This window comes from Garra rufa, chromosome 2, assembly GCF_049309525.1.
Source record: "Garra rufa chromosome 2, GarRuf1.0, whole genome shotgun sequence".
Classification (NCBI taxonomy): domain Eukaryota; kingdom Metazoa; phylum Chordata; class Actinopteri; order Cypriniformes; family Cyprinidae; genus Garra; species Garra rufa.
In genome coordinates, this window is record NC_133362.1 from 66,423,241 (window position 1) to 66,439,502 (window position 16,262).

The 16,262-nt window shown below is 39.3% G+C and overlaps 1 protein-coding gene and 1 pseudogene across 1 annotated transcript; one reads left to right on the forward strand and one right to left on the reverse strand.

Moving 5' to 3' along the window:
• Positions 1-339: 339 nt before the first annotated feature.
• LOC141326051 (membrane-spanning 4-domains subfamily A member 15-like) lies at positions 340-3,027 on the reverse strand. Its single transcript, XM_073834752.1, has 5 exons — positions 2,842-3,027; positions 2,340-2,450; positions 2,181-2,249; positions 535-678; positions 340-348 (listed from the first exon to the last, which is right to left on the reverse strand). The coding sequence occupies exons 1-5, from the start codon at positions 3,004-3,006 to the stop codon at positions 340-342; spliced, it is 498 nt and encodes a 165-aa protein (XP_073690853.1). The 5' UTR covers positions 3,007-3,027.
• Positions 3,028-10,980: 7,953 nt separating this feature from the next.
• On the forward strand, positions 10,981-12,689 carry LOC141326052 (zinc finger BED domain-containing protein 4-like; annotated as a pseudogene).
• Positions 12,690-16,262: the final 3,573 nt, after the last annotated feature.

A 16,262-nucleotide genomic window follows, 5' to 3' on the forward strand; every position in this document is an offset into this window, starting at 1 on the left:
AGTCATTAAGTCATTCGTTCATTTGATTCCTTCAAAGGGCTGATTCTTTCAGGAATTAAATAAATGGCTCTCCTTCTGAATGGGCCAATGAAATGGTGCTGGTCAGACCAATCGGTGTATTATATCAAACTTAAATGTCAAACACTTATGAGTCTGCAACTATATCAACTATAATGTCATACAGTGATTGGTCTGAGTAGAGCTGATTCAATTTGAACACACCTAATGAAATGCAAGATGATGTACATTGGTCTTGGGGCGGGGTGAGAGTGTTATTAGTGTTAAAAGTTTCAACGTGTTATTTTTTCCAAAAAGAATTAATTAGATTAACATGACAAATCAACAGCCCTAATTTATACAATTTTTACACAGTTTACATCTATGTCAATGCTTTCTTGAATTGTTAATTATCAGTAATAGATCTTTAAACCACTTCTGAAATGTTGTGCAGATTAAGGCTTGACTTTTCACTGACCACACAGTCATCTTATTGTGATTACTAAATAAATGTGAACGTAAAAGTTTGTGACATACCTCATACTTTGCTTTAAAATAAGTACAATCATGACTGTGACAGTGCGTGTCAAATGGTCCTAAAGCAAAATCCAATGAAATTAAAATAAATGCGCTTCCTGCAGTTAAAGCACTGAAAATGTTCATTCCAAGTGAACCGTTCACCTAGAAGCAGAAAAAATTTATTAATACATTAGAAATAACTATTATGGAGAGTGATACAAAATAAACAGAGTCAAGAACCAGTGGCTCATGTAAGTAATTAATACAGTTTAAATGTGTCTTTCAAAAAAAAAAAAAATTTTTTGTTTACTTAACAGCAAAGAGCAGTCAATATTCACTGATAGTGTAGGTTATAGCAAACATTCTGGTGTCAAAAGCATCAACTGGAAGCCTCATTATTTTGTTAGTCCAGAGAAAAAATAATAAAAATCTGGATCATAAGTTCACTCTCGAGGGAACTTTGAAATGTGTCTTCTAGGGGTTGCTATGGGGAACACCATCAGCATGGCTTGTATAACCGTTCCCCATAGCGACCCCTGGAGGATGCAGTTCGAAGTTCCCTCAAGAAGAAATGTCTCTGGTTACATATGTAGCCATGGTTCTCTGAGATAGGGAACGAGACACTACGTCCTCTTGTCTCATCACCATGCTTTGGATGTAAGCATCAGATGAAGAAGCAAATGTTGTATTCTACCGGCGCCCCTTTATACTGTGGTTGCTCCGGTAGTGAGCAGGGTTGCTTCGGTAGTGTAGCCTAGGCTACAGCACAGTAGGATAGCATTAAATACAAAAATAAACACAATTAAATCAGACAAAATGGTATCCACTAAGCCAACTTACCGACAGTAGAAATCCAAAAAAACTACAAATATATAAGGATAATAAACAACAAAACGACATCTGACAGGCAAATCATATGGTCTTGCAAATCCAGCTGCTTCATTTCCTGGTGAGTTGTAACCGTATATAGAGGACGAAAAAAAGCTTGTTGGGTCTGTAATGTGCCACAGACGTGCGCAGTGTAAATAAGAGTCAGATTTAGAATAACTAATGATAAATAAAAACTTGCTGATATAACCCTGCTGGAAAAAAAAAACAGCTAAAACTAGCCTAGGCTGGTCTTAGCTGGTTTAAGCTGAAAGTAGCTGGTCTCCAAGCCTGACCATTCTGGGAAAGTGGCCAAAACCCCTCTAAAACCAGACTGCTGACCAGCGAAAACCAACCAGGTTGACCAGCTAAAACCAGTCAACCAGCCTAGGCTGGTTTTAGCTGTTTTTTTTTTTTTTTTTTTTTTTCAGCAGGGAAGTGCAATCATTTCAAATGAATGTCCAATAAATACTATAAAATAAGCATTAAAATAAACCTTCCTGACTGTGTTGCTTCCCCTAGGCTCTGCTTTGGGGTTTTTTATTCTTAAAATACTGTAGTCAAATCTTCACAATGCTTTGATAACTTTTTGTCAGAAATATCCTTAGCTGTGATGTGCAATTATGTGCCTAAGTTTTTGAACCTCTCTGTCAAGTTTGGGGTCTACAAATTACAGTCATAATCCCCACACACTTTTAGGGCAGAAGGAAGAAGAAATCATTACGTAAAAATGGCACAAACACATGACAGGGTTCCAGCGCCTGTGCTTGGACCCATAAAAGTAACAGTGTACATACCAAACACAAACTGGAGGGGGAATTAAATTTGTTTTCTGCAGCAATGGAGAGAGAGCCTGAGATGATGTACTGAGAGGAGAGAGAAAGACAAATATTGAGGCTTACGTTGGAATATTTAGCTTGTATTATATAAGACAGAATACTTAATTGTGTTTTTACACTGATAGATCCCCAGTAAGTAATACCACTGAAGACAAGGCTGGATTCTGCATGAACTGTAGACACAACACCACACAGGAAAGTGAACAGACCAATCATTATCTGGACAGTCTGTGAGAGACAAAGAATGTACAGAGTAAATTTTTGTAAATTAAAACAAATTTTGAGAATCAATATAAAATGTACATTTATAGCAGCTGTAGTTATGACCTTATGATTGTACTAAAAAAAATCCAAAACATTTTCAAAGAAGAGAAATTTAATAGTAAACAACTCCTATCCTATCCTAATATCATTCTTCTCTGTGACGTCTTTAACTGGTACACTGTAAGTTTTATTACTCTGTAAATGATTAACCTTATTATATAATGGACTTTCCTGGTTTGTCACCAAGGCAAAACATTATGCAATAAAAAATATTGTCAATGCTATGTCTTCATGTACTGTTTTTTTAACCTCACACATAAAAGTCAGTTATTTGGGTTAATGAAAAATTCCTCACCCCAAGGGCTTTTGGCTGGCTTTTCAGAAATGCCTGAAGTCCATGAAGAGATGAATCTGCTGGTATCTGTTGTACATAAACAGGCACAGGAGCATTTGTCACAGTCCCAGCTGGTGTGGTTTGTGTCGGTGGTTGAATGTGGATGAAAACCGTTGAAGAGCTCATGGTGCTGGATGTTCTTGTTTCTGAATCTGAAGGATCTGATTACAAAATAGAAATCCATTCAATAATAACATTTCATTATGTCGGCATAGTAGAAATCAATTTAAAGATAAGTCATGTGTATAAAGGTAGTAAGATATAGTGTAAGTATATAATTAATTTTACCCGGGAAAAAAATCCTCTCCTCAGTTGATTTTTCGCACTTAACTCTGTAGTCGAACTTTTATCTACTAAGATAATAGAAAAAAAATGTGTTTATGTTGTACTTTATAACAAGTATTCTAGATGCACTCAACTATACACTCAAGTATTTATCTTACAAGCAAATAAGGAATTTAGCTATTTTCCCAGCTTTATATTTTTTTTTTAGCTCCCTAGACCTCATGACTGGAGGGGTCACCTGCCAGGTGATGGGTGACGACATGGGTGGGGTGCTCCACATTTAACCAAAACCCCGGACCGAGCCAACCTCGATTCAGTTTCAGCAGGTCTGCCACTGCAACAGCAATTCGGCCATCAAACCAGAGGCCAAAACCTAACAAACTGCATTATTTTGAACTCCTTGAATAATTCTTCCGACTGTGTGTAAATAAAACATAATTTTTTGTATGCAAATATACTGAATGAAAGACCAAGTGGAAGACCAACAGCCCTAAAAATACATGTTTGTTGTCCAATATGTGCTCTCTGACCCCCCAAAATCTCTTTCAGCTTAACAAGAGAATACTCAGTTTTCAGAATTTAGCAATTTTATATGGGATTTTTATAATGTCAAGATACTTCGATTCAAGAATATGGGTGAACTCCACAAGGAATGGACTGAGGCTGGGGTCAAGGCATCAAGAGCCACCACACACAGATGTGTCAAGGAATTTGGCTACAGTTGTCACATTCCTCTTGTTAAGCAACTCCTGAACCACAGACAACGTCAGAGGTGTCGTACCTGGGCTAAGGAGAAGAAATGGAGTGTTGCCCAGAGGTCCAAAGTCCTCTTTTCAGATGAGAGCAAGTTTTGTATTTCATTTGGAAACCAAGGTCCTAGAGTCTGGAGGAAGGGTGGAGAAGCTCATAACCCAAGTTGCTTGAAATCCAGTGTTAATTTTCCACAGTCTGTGATGATTTGGGGTTCAGTGTCATCTGCTGGTTTTTTAGAACACTTAATGCTTCCTTCTGCTGACCAGGTTTTTAAAGATGCTGATTTCATTTTCCAGCAGGATTTGGCACCTGCCCACACTGCCAGAAGCACCAAAGGTTGGTTAAATGACCATGGTGTTGGTGTGCTTGACTGGCCAGCAAACTCACCAGACCTGAACCCCATAGAGAATGCAGAAAACCAGCTAAAACCAGCTACTTCCAGCTTGAACCAGATACGACCAGCCAACCAGCCTAGGCTGGTTTCAGCAGTTTTTTTTCAGCAGGGGTCTGCATTGAATTTAAAACATGTTTCACAATTTGAGTTGAATTACTGAAATTAACTTTCTCACGAAATTTTTATTTATTGATGTGCACATGTATTAAACTTTGATGTGGATTTATAACTCAAAGGTTTGACACATGGGACTAAACAATAGTGTGTTAATTGGTGGCAAGAGACAGTTCTTCTCTGAAGGGTGGGAGCAAAAGTGTGAGGTTTGAAAGGGTAATGTAGTGTTTCAAGTCATGTGTTTTAGGGTCATGTGGAGTGCGTAACAAAAGGGGTGGGGTTTTGTGAGTAGGGTTGTATTAAAAGGTGTGGTTTAAGGTAATGAGTTTATAGCTGTACTCAAAGGTGTATGTTTTGGGGTCTGAATCAAGCAGTGTTGTGAACTCAGTTTTGTACTACAGAGGTTTGTAAGGTAAGTTGATCTTGTGTTTTGTGTGTAGTTCATATGTTGTTGTGGTTATTTTGTCATGAGTCATTTGTAATTAACTAAAATGTGTTGGGTTTGCAGGAAGAAAGTCTTTCCACGTGTGGAGGTAAAATAATTTTTGAGAATCAGAGAGCAGTTCTGTTTATTAGTAGTAAGTATAAGGAGTCTTTGTAATTGTGTGTGTGTGTGTGTGTGTGTGTGTGTGTGTGTGTGTGTGTGTGTGTGTGTGTGTGTGTGTGTGTGTGTGTGTGTGTGTGTGTGTGTGTGTGTGTGTGTGATATGTTTGGTGGAAGTGCATTTACTGTTTTTGTAAAGTAGCTGGGCTGGATGCGGAACGAAAATATCTCCGCAAAGAGTTGGCAGATACTGTCTGTAGATTGGACAATACAGAAATGGAGCTGGAAGTAGCAAGGCCTGCCCTGGATTCTGAAAGAGATGGCGTGTAGAAAGATTTTTAAAAATGGTTTATATCATGTTAGTTGTCAGAATGTGATTTTGTTGTTAGAATGTGTGGAGATTGAATGTACAGATTGTTTGTTATATGTATTAAAGTTTGTAACATTGTTTTAAATCCACATATTTTGGAAGTTGAGTTGGAGAGTGGCAAAGAAGATGGAAGTGAAACTGGAGGCATGGATATTGTGCAAGAAGAGGATGTACGCAAATGAAGGCAATTTACTGATCTAATTTCTGTGTATAGTTTGTTGGTGGAATGTAAATAGTAATGTCTAAAGAGAAATAAGAAAATAAAATAATTATAATAAAACAATGCGCTCAAAGACAAGCCAAGCAAAAAATAAACAAATAAAAAAAAAAAAAAAAAAAAAAAGATAAACTGCAGGTCTCATGGAGGTCATGAGAAATTCTCTTACTATGTTACAAAGGGAGGCTAAGGCTGCTAAATGCAAATACTTTAATGATCTGCAGTGTTGGAAGTAACGCATTACAGATGTAATGTGATTACAGCAGTACATTACTTTTTGCTGTAACACAGTAATATAATTGCTATTGTAACAGTTGTGTGCTTTGAAACAAAAGGCGGCTGCAATTGCTTAAAAACGATTTAGGGGTCGATGAAGTTGATAAATGGCTGGTATCTAATCCAGTATCAAGAATTGTGTATCATACTGCTACAGACAAATGTTTATTGCTATGGACAAAGACCAGTTTTTCCACCACTGCATCAGAGTGCCTGGAAGAGGTCAGTTTTAGAAAGTTGATTGTCCCCACAGTGAATGAATGAATGAATGAATGAACGATGCATAAATATAGCGCTTTCATTGTGTATTTCCGTACACCCAAAGCGCTTTAGAATCAAATGGGGGATCTCTCCTCAACCATCACAGTAACATGGCGGAACTCATTCTATGATGCCTATGCTCGAATCACAGAAATGCCTTTTACTGACATCAATAACCTCTGCACACAGCTTCAGATTAAATGTGAAGCACGCTGTGTCTTGCCAGCTCACCCCATGCCAAGAACCACAACATACTACAACAATAGCTTGGACTGCCTGCCCGACCCAAAATACCCCAGAATCAGAAGCTCCACCCTCGTCCTTAGCCCAGAAATGCTGGCTGCTTCCGAATCAAGCTCTGCAGTATTTTCAAACCCGCTGGCTGCTTCACACTCAGCCCTGCTAGCCATTTTTTTCTTGAGTCGAGAGATGACTCCAGCCCCAGACCAGAATCGAGAGATGGTTCTAGACCCAGCCCCAGTCACATGATGGTTTCTGACACTCACCTGAGTAGAGAAAGAGACTCTGTTGCCATATCAAGCACAGTGAGGGCTCCTGTTTCTACGTAAAGCCTAGTGATTGCTCCTTTTCCTACAGTCAACCAAGAGAGGGCTCCTATTCCCATGTCCAGCCCAGAGAGAGACTTTCTTTCCCAGACTGGCCTGGAGAGTGCTTCAAGTCCAGCTCTGTGAAGGCCTCTAGACCCATAATTCCCCCCAAGGAATTTGAGGAGGGAGGGGGGTATAGGGGTCCGTCCATAGTGGCCGGGCCAAGGTCAAGGCCACAGAGGCTGTTCTGACATTGCTCCCTGGGCTCCCTGCTCCACTATGATCCCCTGGACTGTCTGATCCGCCATGGCTCCCTGGACTGTGTGCTCTGAGCTCCCTGCTCCACCATGGCTCCCTGGACTGTCTGCTCTGAGCTCCCTGATGCACCATGGCTCCCTGGACTGTCTGCTCTTTGATCCCTGATCCGCCCGGGAGACCCTCCGCGTCTCCTTCTGGTACCAGCTTCTAGGGGTTTTTCCACCATTGACTCTGCTGTAAACGTTTTGGTATGGTTCTAATTTGTCAAATATGGGTTTTGCTGTTCGATTAGGCATTCCTTGTAGCTCTCTTTTCATGTTTTATGAGTTCTTCTTCACATGTGTCAACTTTTTGCTTCCAGTATCAGACTGCCAAGCTCTCTCAGTTTTTGTCAAATATATTGGTGCTGACTAATTACATTCTTTTTCCTGTTAAACAGTCTGAAACCATACTCAAAAATGCAGTGGTCTTCCTTAATCGCAACTGTAACCTCGTCTAAAGTCGCGGGTCGCGTTTTTTTGGGCTTGTTTCTAAAGTGTAGTTGCTTATTTGGGCTTGATCCCAGCTCCATAATATATGAACGATTTAAACGTAGGAGTTTGTCTAGACTGTTCCCTCTGTCCCTCCCTCCCCTTTCCTCATACACACAGCATTTTTTTCCCACCCACATCCTGCTTCTAATTGGCTCTGACCCAGATGGCAACGAGTACTAGCCAATCATAGGCAGGGCAGGGAAATCTGTTTTTTTCTGGTTAGGAAAACGTGAGTGAGTGACGTTTAAATGAATGCGCGCGAGTTGCGACTGATGGTGACTGACTGGATTGTAGGATAATTTTTTTGGAGGAACAAATGCCCGAGACAAAGTGGGCGAAATACGGCATGATATGATATTTATTTGATATTTATTTGTGTGTGCACATTTTTCAAATGTTTTTCAAATGTTTTCTAATAAAGTTTTCTAATGTTAAATAATGTTAAAAGGTGGTTTAACTCCCTCGTGGTCATTGTCCTGAAGGTCAGGGGGGAGAAAAATAAATAAACTAACGTTACTGTATTGACAATCTGTATCCACAGTTTAAAATCCGTCCCCACGTATTGTAAAACTGCACACAGTTTATTTATTTTTCTCTTCCCTGAACCTAGGGGGGCTCCGTAGAAAAAGTCGCTTGTTTTGGGCTTGTTTTCACAGGCCTGGTTGCTTATTTATCTCACGAGATCTGGCAACACTGGCAGTCACAAATCTTCAGGCCAGAGCTAATTTGAGTCCAGTCAGAGCAGAAGCTTTGAATCAAGTCAAGACTCAGTGCAAAGATTTCCTTATAGCAGTGTCAAAAGAAGCAGAGAGAAAAACGTAGCGAATGTATAGTAATAAGGAAATGAGTGTTTCAGTTCCACTTGAAGAAGAGCCATCTGTCTATATTAATCCAGTTTTTAAAAAAAGGGGGATGGTTCTAGAAGGTATACCAAGAAACATGACTGCTTGTATTGTATTCAAGTAGTTCAGAAAATGTCAAGACACTTGTCGTGTAGACCACAGTGATGTGGTGAAGGTTGCAAAGGCATTACGTTTGCCAAAGAACTCGAAATAAAGGTAACAGCAATTAGATTATATCTGAATCAAGGGGATCTTTGAACATAACATTGAAGTTTTGGAGAGCTGCAAAAGGCAAACTCATCCCATGGAAGCAACCAAAAAAAACTGAAGAACAAGAATTTGTACACTGTTTACAGCTATGGAGAGTTCAGAAAAGGAGTGATTTGGTAACATTTAGAGGTCTGCAATTTCAAGCCTCAGAGTAAGACATCTAAACGAGGTAAAACAAGAGTTCAGGCGTTGTTTGCTTGTGCTCTTTGCTCCGACTTGAAAACTCAAATTAGCTCTGACTTGATTCTGCTCTGACTAATACACAACTTTGGTTTATTTTTCAGGGATAACTCCAACCTGCCAAAATGGTCATTGCTTTAATATAAATATTTTTTTTATCTCAAATATTTTAGTGGGTGGTGATTATACTTGTCTAGGTGGGTCGTGAAATGGAAAAGTTTGGGAACCCAAACTGTTTCTCTGAACAATAGACTATTTTGTTTTATTTTCCAGGGATAACTCCAACACTGCAAATACTGTCATTGCTTTCCCCTGTGTTTTCCGTTCACACCAAAAAAAAAAAAAAACTTGCTGCTGCTGCTTATAATCAAAAATTTGTTGCGGGAAAACACAAAGGAGGTGCCACCGCTCACAGTTCTGCAAAAAAAATAAAAATAAAAATCAAGAAAGGACAATCTTGAGAATAAGTTAGACACAAATCGGTTTTAAGGATTGTGACAAAATTCTGAAAAACAAGACTTGGTGGACAATGGTCCAGATCTTCAGGTTGAAAAACATGGATCATTAGGAAAGATCAATGGGATGCATTTGGATGACTTTGTAGTTTAGCATCTAGACTACATTCATTGACCTGAAAGAATGTCTGTATGTGATGCTCACAAATGTCCTTCCCCTTTCCAAACTGGAATGTTGCCGTAGTGTAAGTAACTATTTTTTGTTGTTGTTTTGCAAATATCTTGGGTTTCATAATGTCAGTACAAATCCAGCGTAAAGCTTCAGAGTACCAAATCAAGTGCTTGATTTACAAATTCTCAAACAAATGCTTAATACAGGTTACAAAACACCCAAGCATGCACGCACACACACACACTCAACTGACAACAAGGCATGCCGAGAGACATTTAAATCAGCTGGGCGGCACCTGATTGGCTGCAGAGAAGACTCCCTAATGATGACTGACAGGTGATTTATCCAATCTACCTGGGAGTAAGACAACAAATCTATCTATTGTGTGTGTATATGTATATATATATATATATATATATATATATATACACACACAAACAAATAGATAGATTTGATGATATAGGTGCATCTAAAAAATGAATATACTGAAAAAGTATAAATTACGGGTAATTCTTGTTCTTTGAAACCACAATAATGGGGAAGACTTCTGACTTGACAATGGTCCAGAAGACAATCACTGAGACCTTCCACATAGAGGGTAAGTCAAACAAGGTCATTACTGAAAGGGGTAGCTGTTTACAGAGTGCTGTATCAAAGTATATTAAATGCAAAGTTGTCTGCGAGGAAGAAATTTGGTTGGAAAAGGTGAACAAGCAAAAGGGATGACTGCAAGTTTAAGAATACTGTCAAGCAAACCCGATTTCAAACACTTGGGAAAACTTCACTAGGAGTTGCATTTCATGTTGAAATCATGGTCCCAGAATCTGGAGAAAGACTGAGGAGGCACAGAATCCAAGCTGTTTAAGGTCCAGTGTGAAGTTTCTGAAGTCAGTGATGATTTGGCAGATGTGACATCTGCTGGTGTTGGTCCACCGTGTTTTATAAAGTCCAAAAGTGACTGAGATCAGATTGTGTGGTTGGTGTGCTGGGATCCGAAGGGTGGCTCCTTGACAGCAGGGTGCACATGCGCCACAAATTAAATATTAACTATAACTAGATAAAAAAAGTTTGTCAGGACAAAATTTAAGTTGGCTTGAGAAAGTGTTGCCTTAAAGTTAAAAGAAGTTTTGAAAGCTTTAAGCAGTTTGATTAGTTTTTAAAGTTTAAAGATAGAAAAGTTTGAAAAGATTTAAGTTTGATGGTTTTCAGTCTGAAATAGTTTGAAGTTTAAAGTAGTTTTAAAGCTTAAACAGATAGATAGATAGATAGATAGTTTGATAGATAGATAGATGGATTGATTTATTGACAGATTAATGGATAGATAGATTTATAGACAGATTAATGGATAGATGTTTCTATGTGGTTTTTAGGGTACTCTGGGTGGTTGCCAGGGTGTTGCTATGCGGTTGCTAGGGTACCTGGGGAGGTTGCTAGGGTGTTGCTATGCAGTAGCTAGGGTACCTGGGGTGGTTGCTAAGGTGTTGCTATGTGATTTCGCGAACTAAGATGAGTGATAGCTTTTAATAATTTTTAAGGAAGTTTGTAAATGAGCACTACTAAAATGCTAACAATGAATGTTTCTTCTGTTTAGTAATGCTGTCTGATGGCTGAACAAAAATATAATCCGGTATGGCAGCATTTCACAGAGCCAACTTCAGGGAAAGCCAGGTGCAATATCTGCAATGGAATGGTGAGCTTGGGAGCTGAATAAGGTAGAAAGAAAAACACCTCTAATTTGTGGAGTCACCTGAGGTGTCACCATCTCCAGGCTTACAAAGATGCACAGAAAGAAAAAGAAAAAGCAGCTGCCTCTGCCTCTACTGCCAATGTATCTCAGCCAACTCTAACAGAAATGTTTGATGGCCAACGTAAATGGCAGAATTCGGATCCTAGGTCAAAAAAACTTGACACTTTAGTTACGGAAATGATTGTGACAGACAGTCAGCCATTTACATTTGTCTCAGGTATTGGTTTTCGGAGGCTGGTGGCTGCAATGGAGCCCAGATACAACCTAAAAACTGAGAAGCACTACCGCACAGACATCCTAGATGGTATAGTTGCAAAAGTTGAGAAGAAAATAAAAGCACTGATTGCAGAGGATGCTGGCCCTTTTTTGTCTTTCACAACAGACTGCTGGTCTGGGGACACTGAAGCACTGATGAGTCTAACATGTAATTTCATTGACGACAACTGGAAAAGGAAACAAGTCGTCCTAAATGCCAAGGCCATGTCTGGCTCCTACACTGGGGAGTACATCAGCAACTTGTTCATCAGCCTTCTAAAGTACTGGGACTGGGGTTGCACTTGTGCTCCGTGATAGTGGTGCTAACATGGTTAAAGGCCTCAGATTGGCAGAAATACCTGATCTCAGCTGCAGCACACACACCATACAGCTTGTGGTGACCGATGGCATCAACAGTCAGCGAGCAGTGCTGGACATTAATGCCAAGTTAAAGAACATCGCTAAACATTTCAACCACTCTGTGCTCGCAAAGCAGAATCTGAAAAAAATTTAAAAAGAACTTGGCCTCCCCCAGCACAGTCTCATTCAGTCTAAACCCACTTGCTGGAACTGCACGCTCCACATGATGCAGAGGATGCTGCAGCAGAAACGAGCACTCAATATCTATGCTGGAGAATATGAAAAAATTGCGACTCCAGCTGCAGATCAGTGGGACATAGTTTCTAATTTGATTGACACGTTGGAACCTGTTGAGGAGGTCACCTGCGAGATCAGCAGGGCAGAGGCTTCCATCTCCAGTGTCATCCCAAACATTGCTGTGCTGAAGATGGTGCTTCAGGCAGAGGGTCCTAACACGAGGGGAATTAAAACACTGAGAGACACCATGCTGCAAAGCTTGCAGAAAAGGTTTACAAGGATAGAGGAGACAAAATATTTGGTGTTAGCGACACTGCTGGACCCTCGTTATAAGGGTCATGTCTTTTTTGCAGTGGACACACTGACCAAGGCAAAGCAATGTATAAAAGAAGAGTATGCCTTTGTGTCCGAGCAACTGAAAACAGCCTCCACTGAAGACCAAGGATTAGATCCGAAACAGAGAAGAGTGGAAGATGAAGAATTACCTGGTCCCTCTAGTGTTCTTGAACAAATGTATGCAAACATCTTGGGGCCTCATGGAACTCCTACTCAGGAGGGTGACGATGAGCATCAGATCTCTGAGCAGCTGGATCAGTATCTTTGTGAGCCATTGCTTGACAGAAAGACTAGTCAACCACTGGAATGGTGGAAACAGAATACATCCCGCCTACACCTTCTTGCATCACTGGCAAAGAAATTCCTCTGTCCACCCCTTTCTTCTGTTCCCAGAATGAAATGAGGGGTTTGCTGCTATGTTATTTGAACAAAATAGATTTTTTTTATGCTGCTAAGTCAAGTGCATAAAAACCTTTATTCACAGTTGGTTACTTGAGGACTTTGTTTTATATAAAAATGCAGGAAATTCCAAAAGGGCAGAAAGTTAGAATGCACTTCAGATGTTCTGTGTCATTTATACCGAACACAAATGTTGCTGGTTGCTAGTGTGTTTCAGCACGTCAACATTATTTTTTTTATTATGTTTTGTATATATTAGTTTTTATTTTTATATTTTTCAGTTTAATTGATTTTTATTTATAAAGTTGTATTTATTTTATTTAAATGTATATTTAAGTTTATTCATGTTCCAACAAACTTGAAAAATTCTGCTAGATAAATGCTCTAAAACATTTATGTAAATGATTCAGGTTTTTTATATTACCTGTTTTATTTATAAGTCAGTGTTCAATAAATTATGTTAAGTTTAGAAATGTTGTGCATCCACTCGTTATAAGTGTGACCTTTTAGCATGCAAATGAAAGGTAAAACTTCAAGATATCGGCCCTAAAAATCGGCCAAAAATATCGGCAGCACATATCGGCCATCGGCTGACCATGACCTCTAAACATCGGCTGTGGAAATGTGCCCAGAGATCACTGACCGAAAGGATTGTTGAAGAAACACCTCAAAATGGTCCAAATCAGGTCAAAGTGGATGAAGGAAATGACAATGAGAGGGACATTGGGATGCTCTTGAGTGTGCAGAGACTGAAGAAAACTGCAGTTTAGGACATGAGGGTGAGGATGATGGGGTCAGTAAAGAAAACTGTGGTCAGAGAGGAAAACTGCTGCTTAGGGCTTGAGAATGTGGATCAAAAGCATCCAGCCTCGCTTACAACATTTTTTTCAGGATTGGGCAACAAAACACCTTGTTAAACACAATGCCATTGATGACTTTCTAAAGGGACTTAGACAAAATGGACATCCAGAGCTGCCGTCAACAGCAAGTATCTTGCTGCAAACTCCTAGACATAAAAACGGTGATGAAATCAGGGATGGAGTGTTTACTTTTAACTTAAGAAGGGAGTCTTACTGAGCAGTTGCAGCACTATCCGAAGGTTGTAATTAAGGGAATAACAACGCTGGAGATATCATTTAATATAGATGGGATGCCCATTTTCAACGAGGCTAATCTATGTGCCATTCACCTGACACCCATCAGAGTCTTTCTGGTGGCACTGACCCTTGGTCCTTCTAAACCAACAGATTTGGATTTTGTTGAGGAAGCGATAAAATAAATTCAGGATCTCTTGGATAATAGATTTGAAGGAAAACAAATTTAAATTAGATGTGTTGTCTGTGATGATCAAAAAGATTAGACAATTCTCAGGGTACTATGGATGTGATAAATCCACTCAAAACGGTGCGTGGGTTTCTGGGCGAATAACATTCCCAGACGCAGACAACCTCACTCTACGCACAAATGACGCATAACATGCTGAAATGACAAGTAGGCAGACTGATGATGCCATTTCAGTTTCCCCATTTGTAAGGCTCCCTTTGGGCATGATCAACCAATTTCCAATAGATTATATGTACCATGCCTGCCTGGGGGTCATGAAAAAACTGATCACAGATTGGATGAGAGGACAACGGAATGTGCAAATGTCAGCTGGACAAATTAACAACAGAGGTGATGAATTTGAACTGTTTTGATGCTTGCAGCGCTTTCCTTTTTTGAGAACTTAAGCGACTTGTTCTTCAGGAAAGAAGCCACTTGTTCAAGTGGCTAAACGTCTGATGGAGATGTCTAATTTTCCACAGGCTCCATCTGTGGTGATGACAAAGTTCAAAATCACAAGGCCTAACAATGCTTTTATTCTCAATGATGGGAGGTGTTGCACAGCCATCATAGAGAGGAAGGAGATGGATAAGTCAGGCTCACTAATGCTATTGTGCAAGGTTTTTGAGAAACCTCAAGCACTTTTTGAAGACCCATGTGACTCACAAATGATCGGCTGATTTAAAATGCAGTCAAGACAATCCACAATTCAACTAATCCCAGAATGGCAGCTAACAAGAACTGCCATAATGATTGAAGAAAACCAGGAATATTTTTTCCTGGCCATCTTGCACAAACATTGACTCCTTTCACTTTTCCCTATCCCTCCTTCCTTTCCCTTTCCTTTCCTTTCCTTTCCTTTCCTTTCCTTTCCTTTCCTTTCCTTTCCTTTCCTTTCATTCTGTAGAAATTGTCCCAACCACTTGGTTGTAGGAAACCATTGAAGTATGCCTTTATTCATTAAACTTTAAAGGAACATTAACTTACAGTGTGAAAATCCAGTGCAAATGCTAATGCTTTTTTTTCTCAAAATTTGAGAAGGTTCTTGTTGGAAAAAAAAAATAGTTAAGAACACGTGTAGCGTATTTTACAGACTCCTATGCTAAGGCCTTCCGGAAGTTACAACTTCCAAATTCACAAATATTGAAACTGAGGATGCAACAAGTAAAAAGAAGGCACATAAAAAAAACGAAAAGGTTTCAATCTGAAACTGAAATTTCTTCAGATGGTAGGTGGTCTTAAGGTTACTTAATATTACTGAGTACTTTATTGTATAATTACACTGTAACAAGGACACCTTAAAAAATGTAACCTTTTTATATTTTTAATTTGGTTTTGCACTATTTGTATAAGTCAGCTAACTAAACTAACAATGGATTAACATTTCATCCAAACATTTTTTTTTTATTACATTTACTAAAAAAACTTGAAATACTTTACATAAAAATGCTCCAACAGTATTCCAACAAATGTAGTTGACTAACAGAGCTGGCTGAAAATGGCAGGAATCAGGCTTCTGTGGCTCCCTCTGATCGCCACCGGAGGGCACCCTCTCCAGAGTATTAACCATTTTTTTTGCCCAGGTGTTTCTCATCATCCCTCCTATATAAACTGCTTCCAGACACTCACTCTTCGCAAAGTCTTGTATTGCCCCCGGCTGCATTTCTGAGTGTTTATATCGTTATTGGATTATCTGTGTGTGTGACCTTGGACTGTTGTTTTGTTCTGTGATTCTCTGCTGCCTGCCTTTGAACCTGTTCGCTTTGGATTACTCGTTTGCTCAGCCAGCCGCCTGCCCTGACACTTCGCCTCCCTGTGTTTACTCTCGTGGTTTGTCTCTGTTGTTCCTGATGCCGTTTCTGACCCTTGCCTGTCTGACCATGATATTGTTAATAAAGCTGCAAATACTGTAGATCCCCTTTGCTTCTCACCCTTCATTACAGAATAAACCATTTCATCATCATTATTATTATTTATTTAGCTGTTTTCAGCCTGTATGTATGCTTCTGTTGTTTTTGTCATCACTGACATTTCATCTTTGGGTTAATTGTTAAGGTGTATGTGCATTTCTGACTTGTCATCGTGGCTCTGCATGCATTTATTTTTAAAAATACTTCAACCTTACTTGAATAAGAAATTGTGGGAAAACTTTCTATGAAGCCTGTATTTCTAATACATTATAAGGGCATTCTTATTATATACCAATTCATGAATAATCTTAACAACAATTATAATAGAGCTAATTAAGATGGCG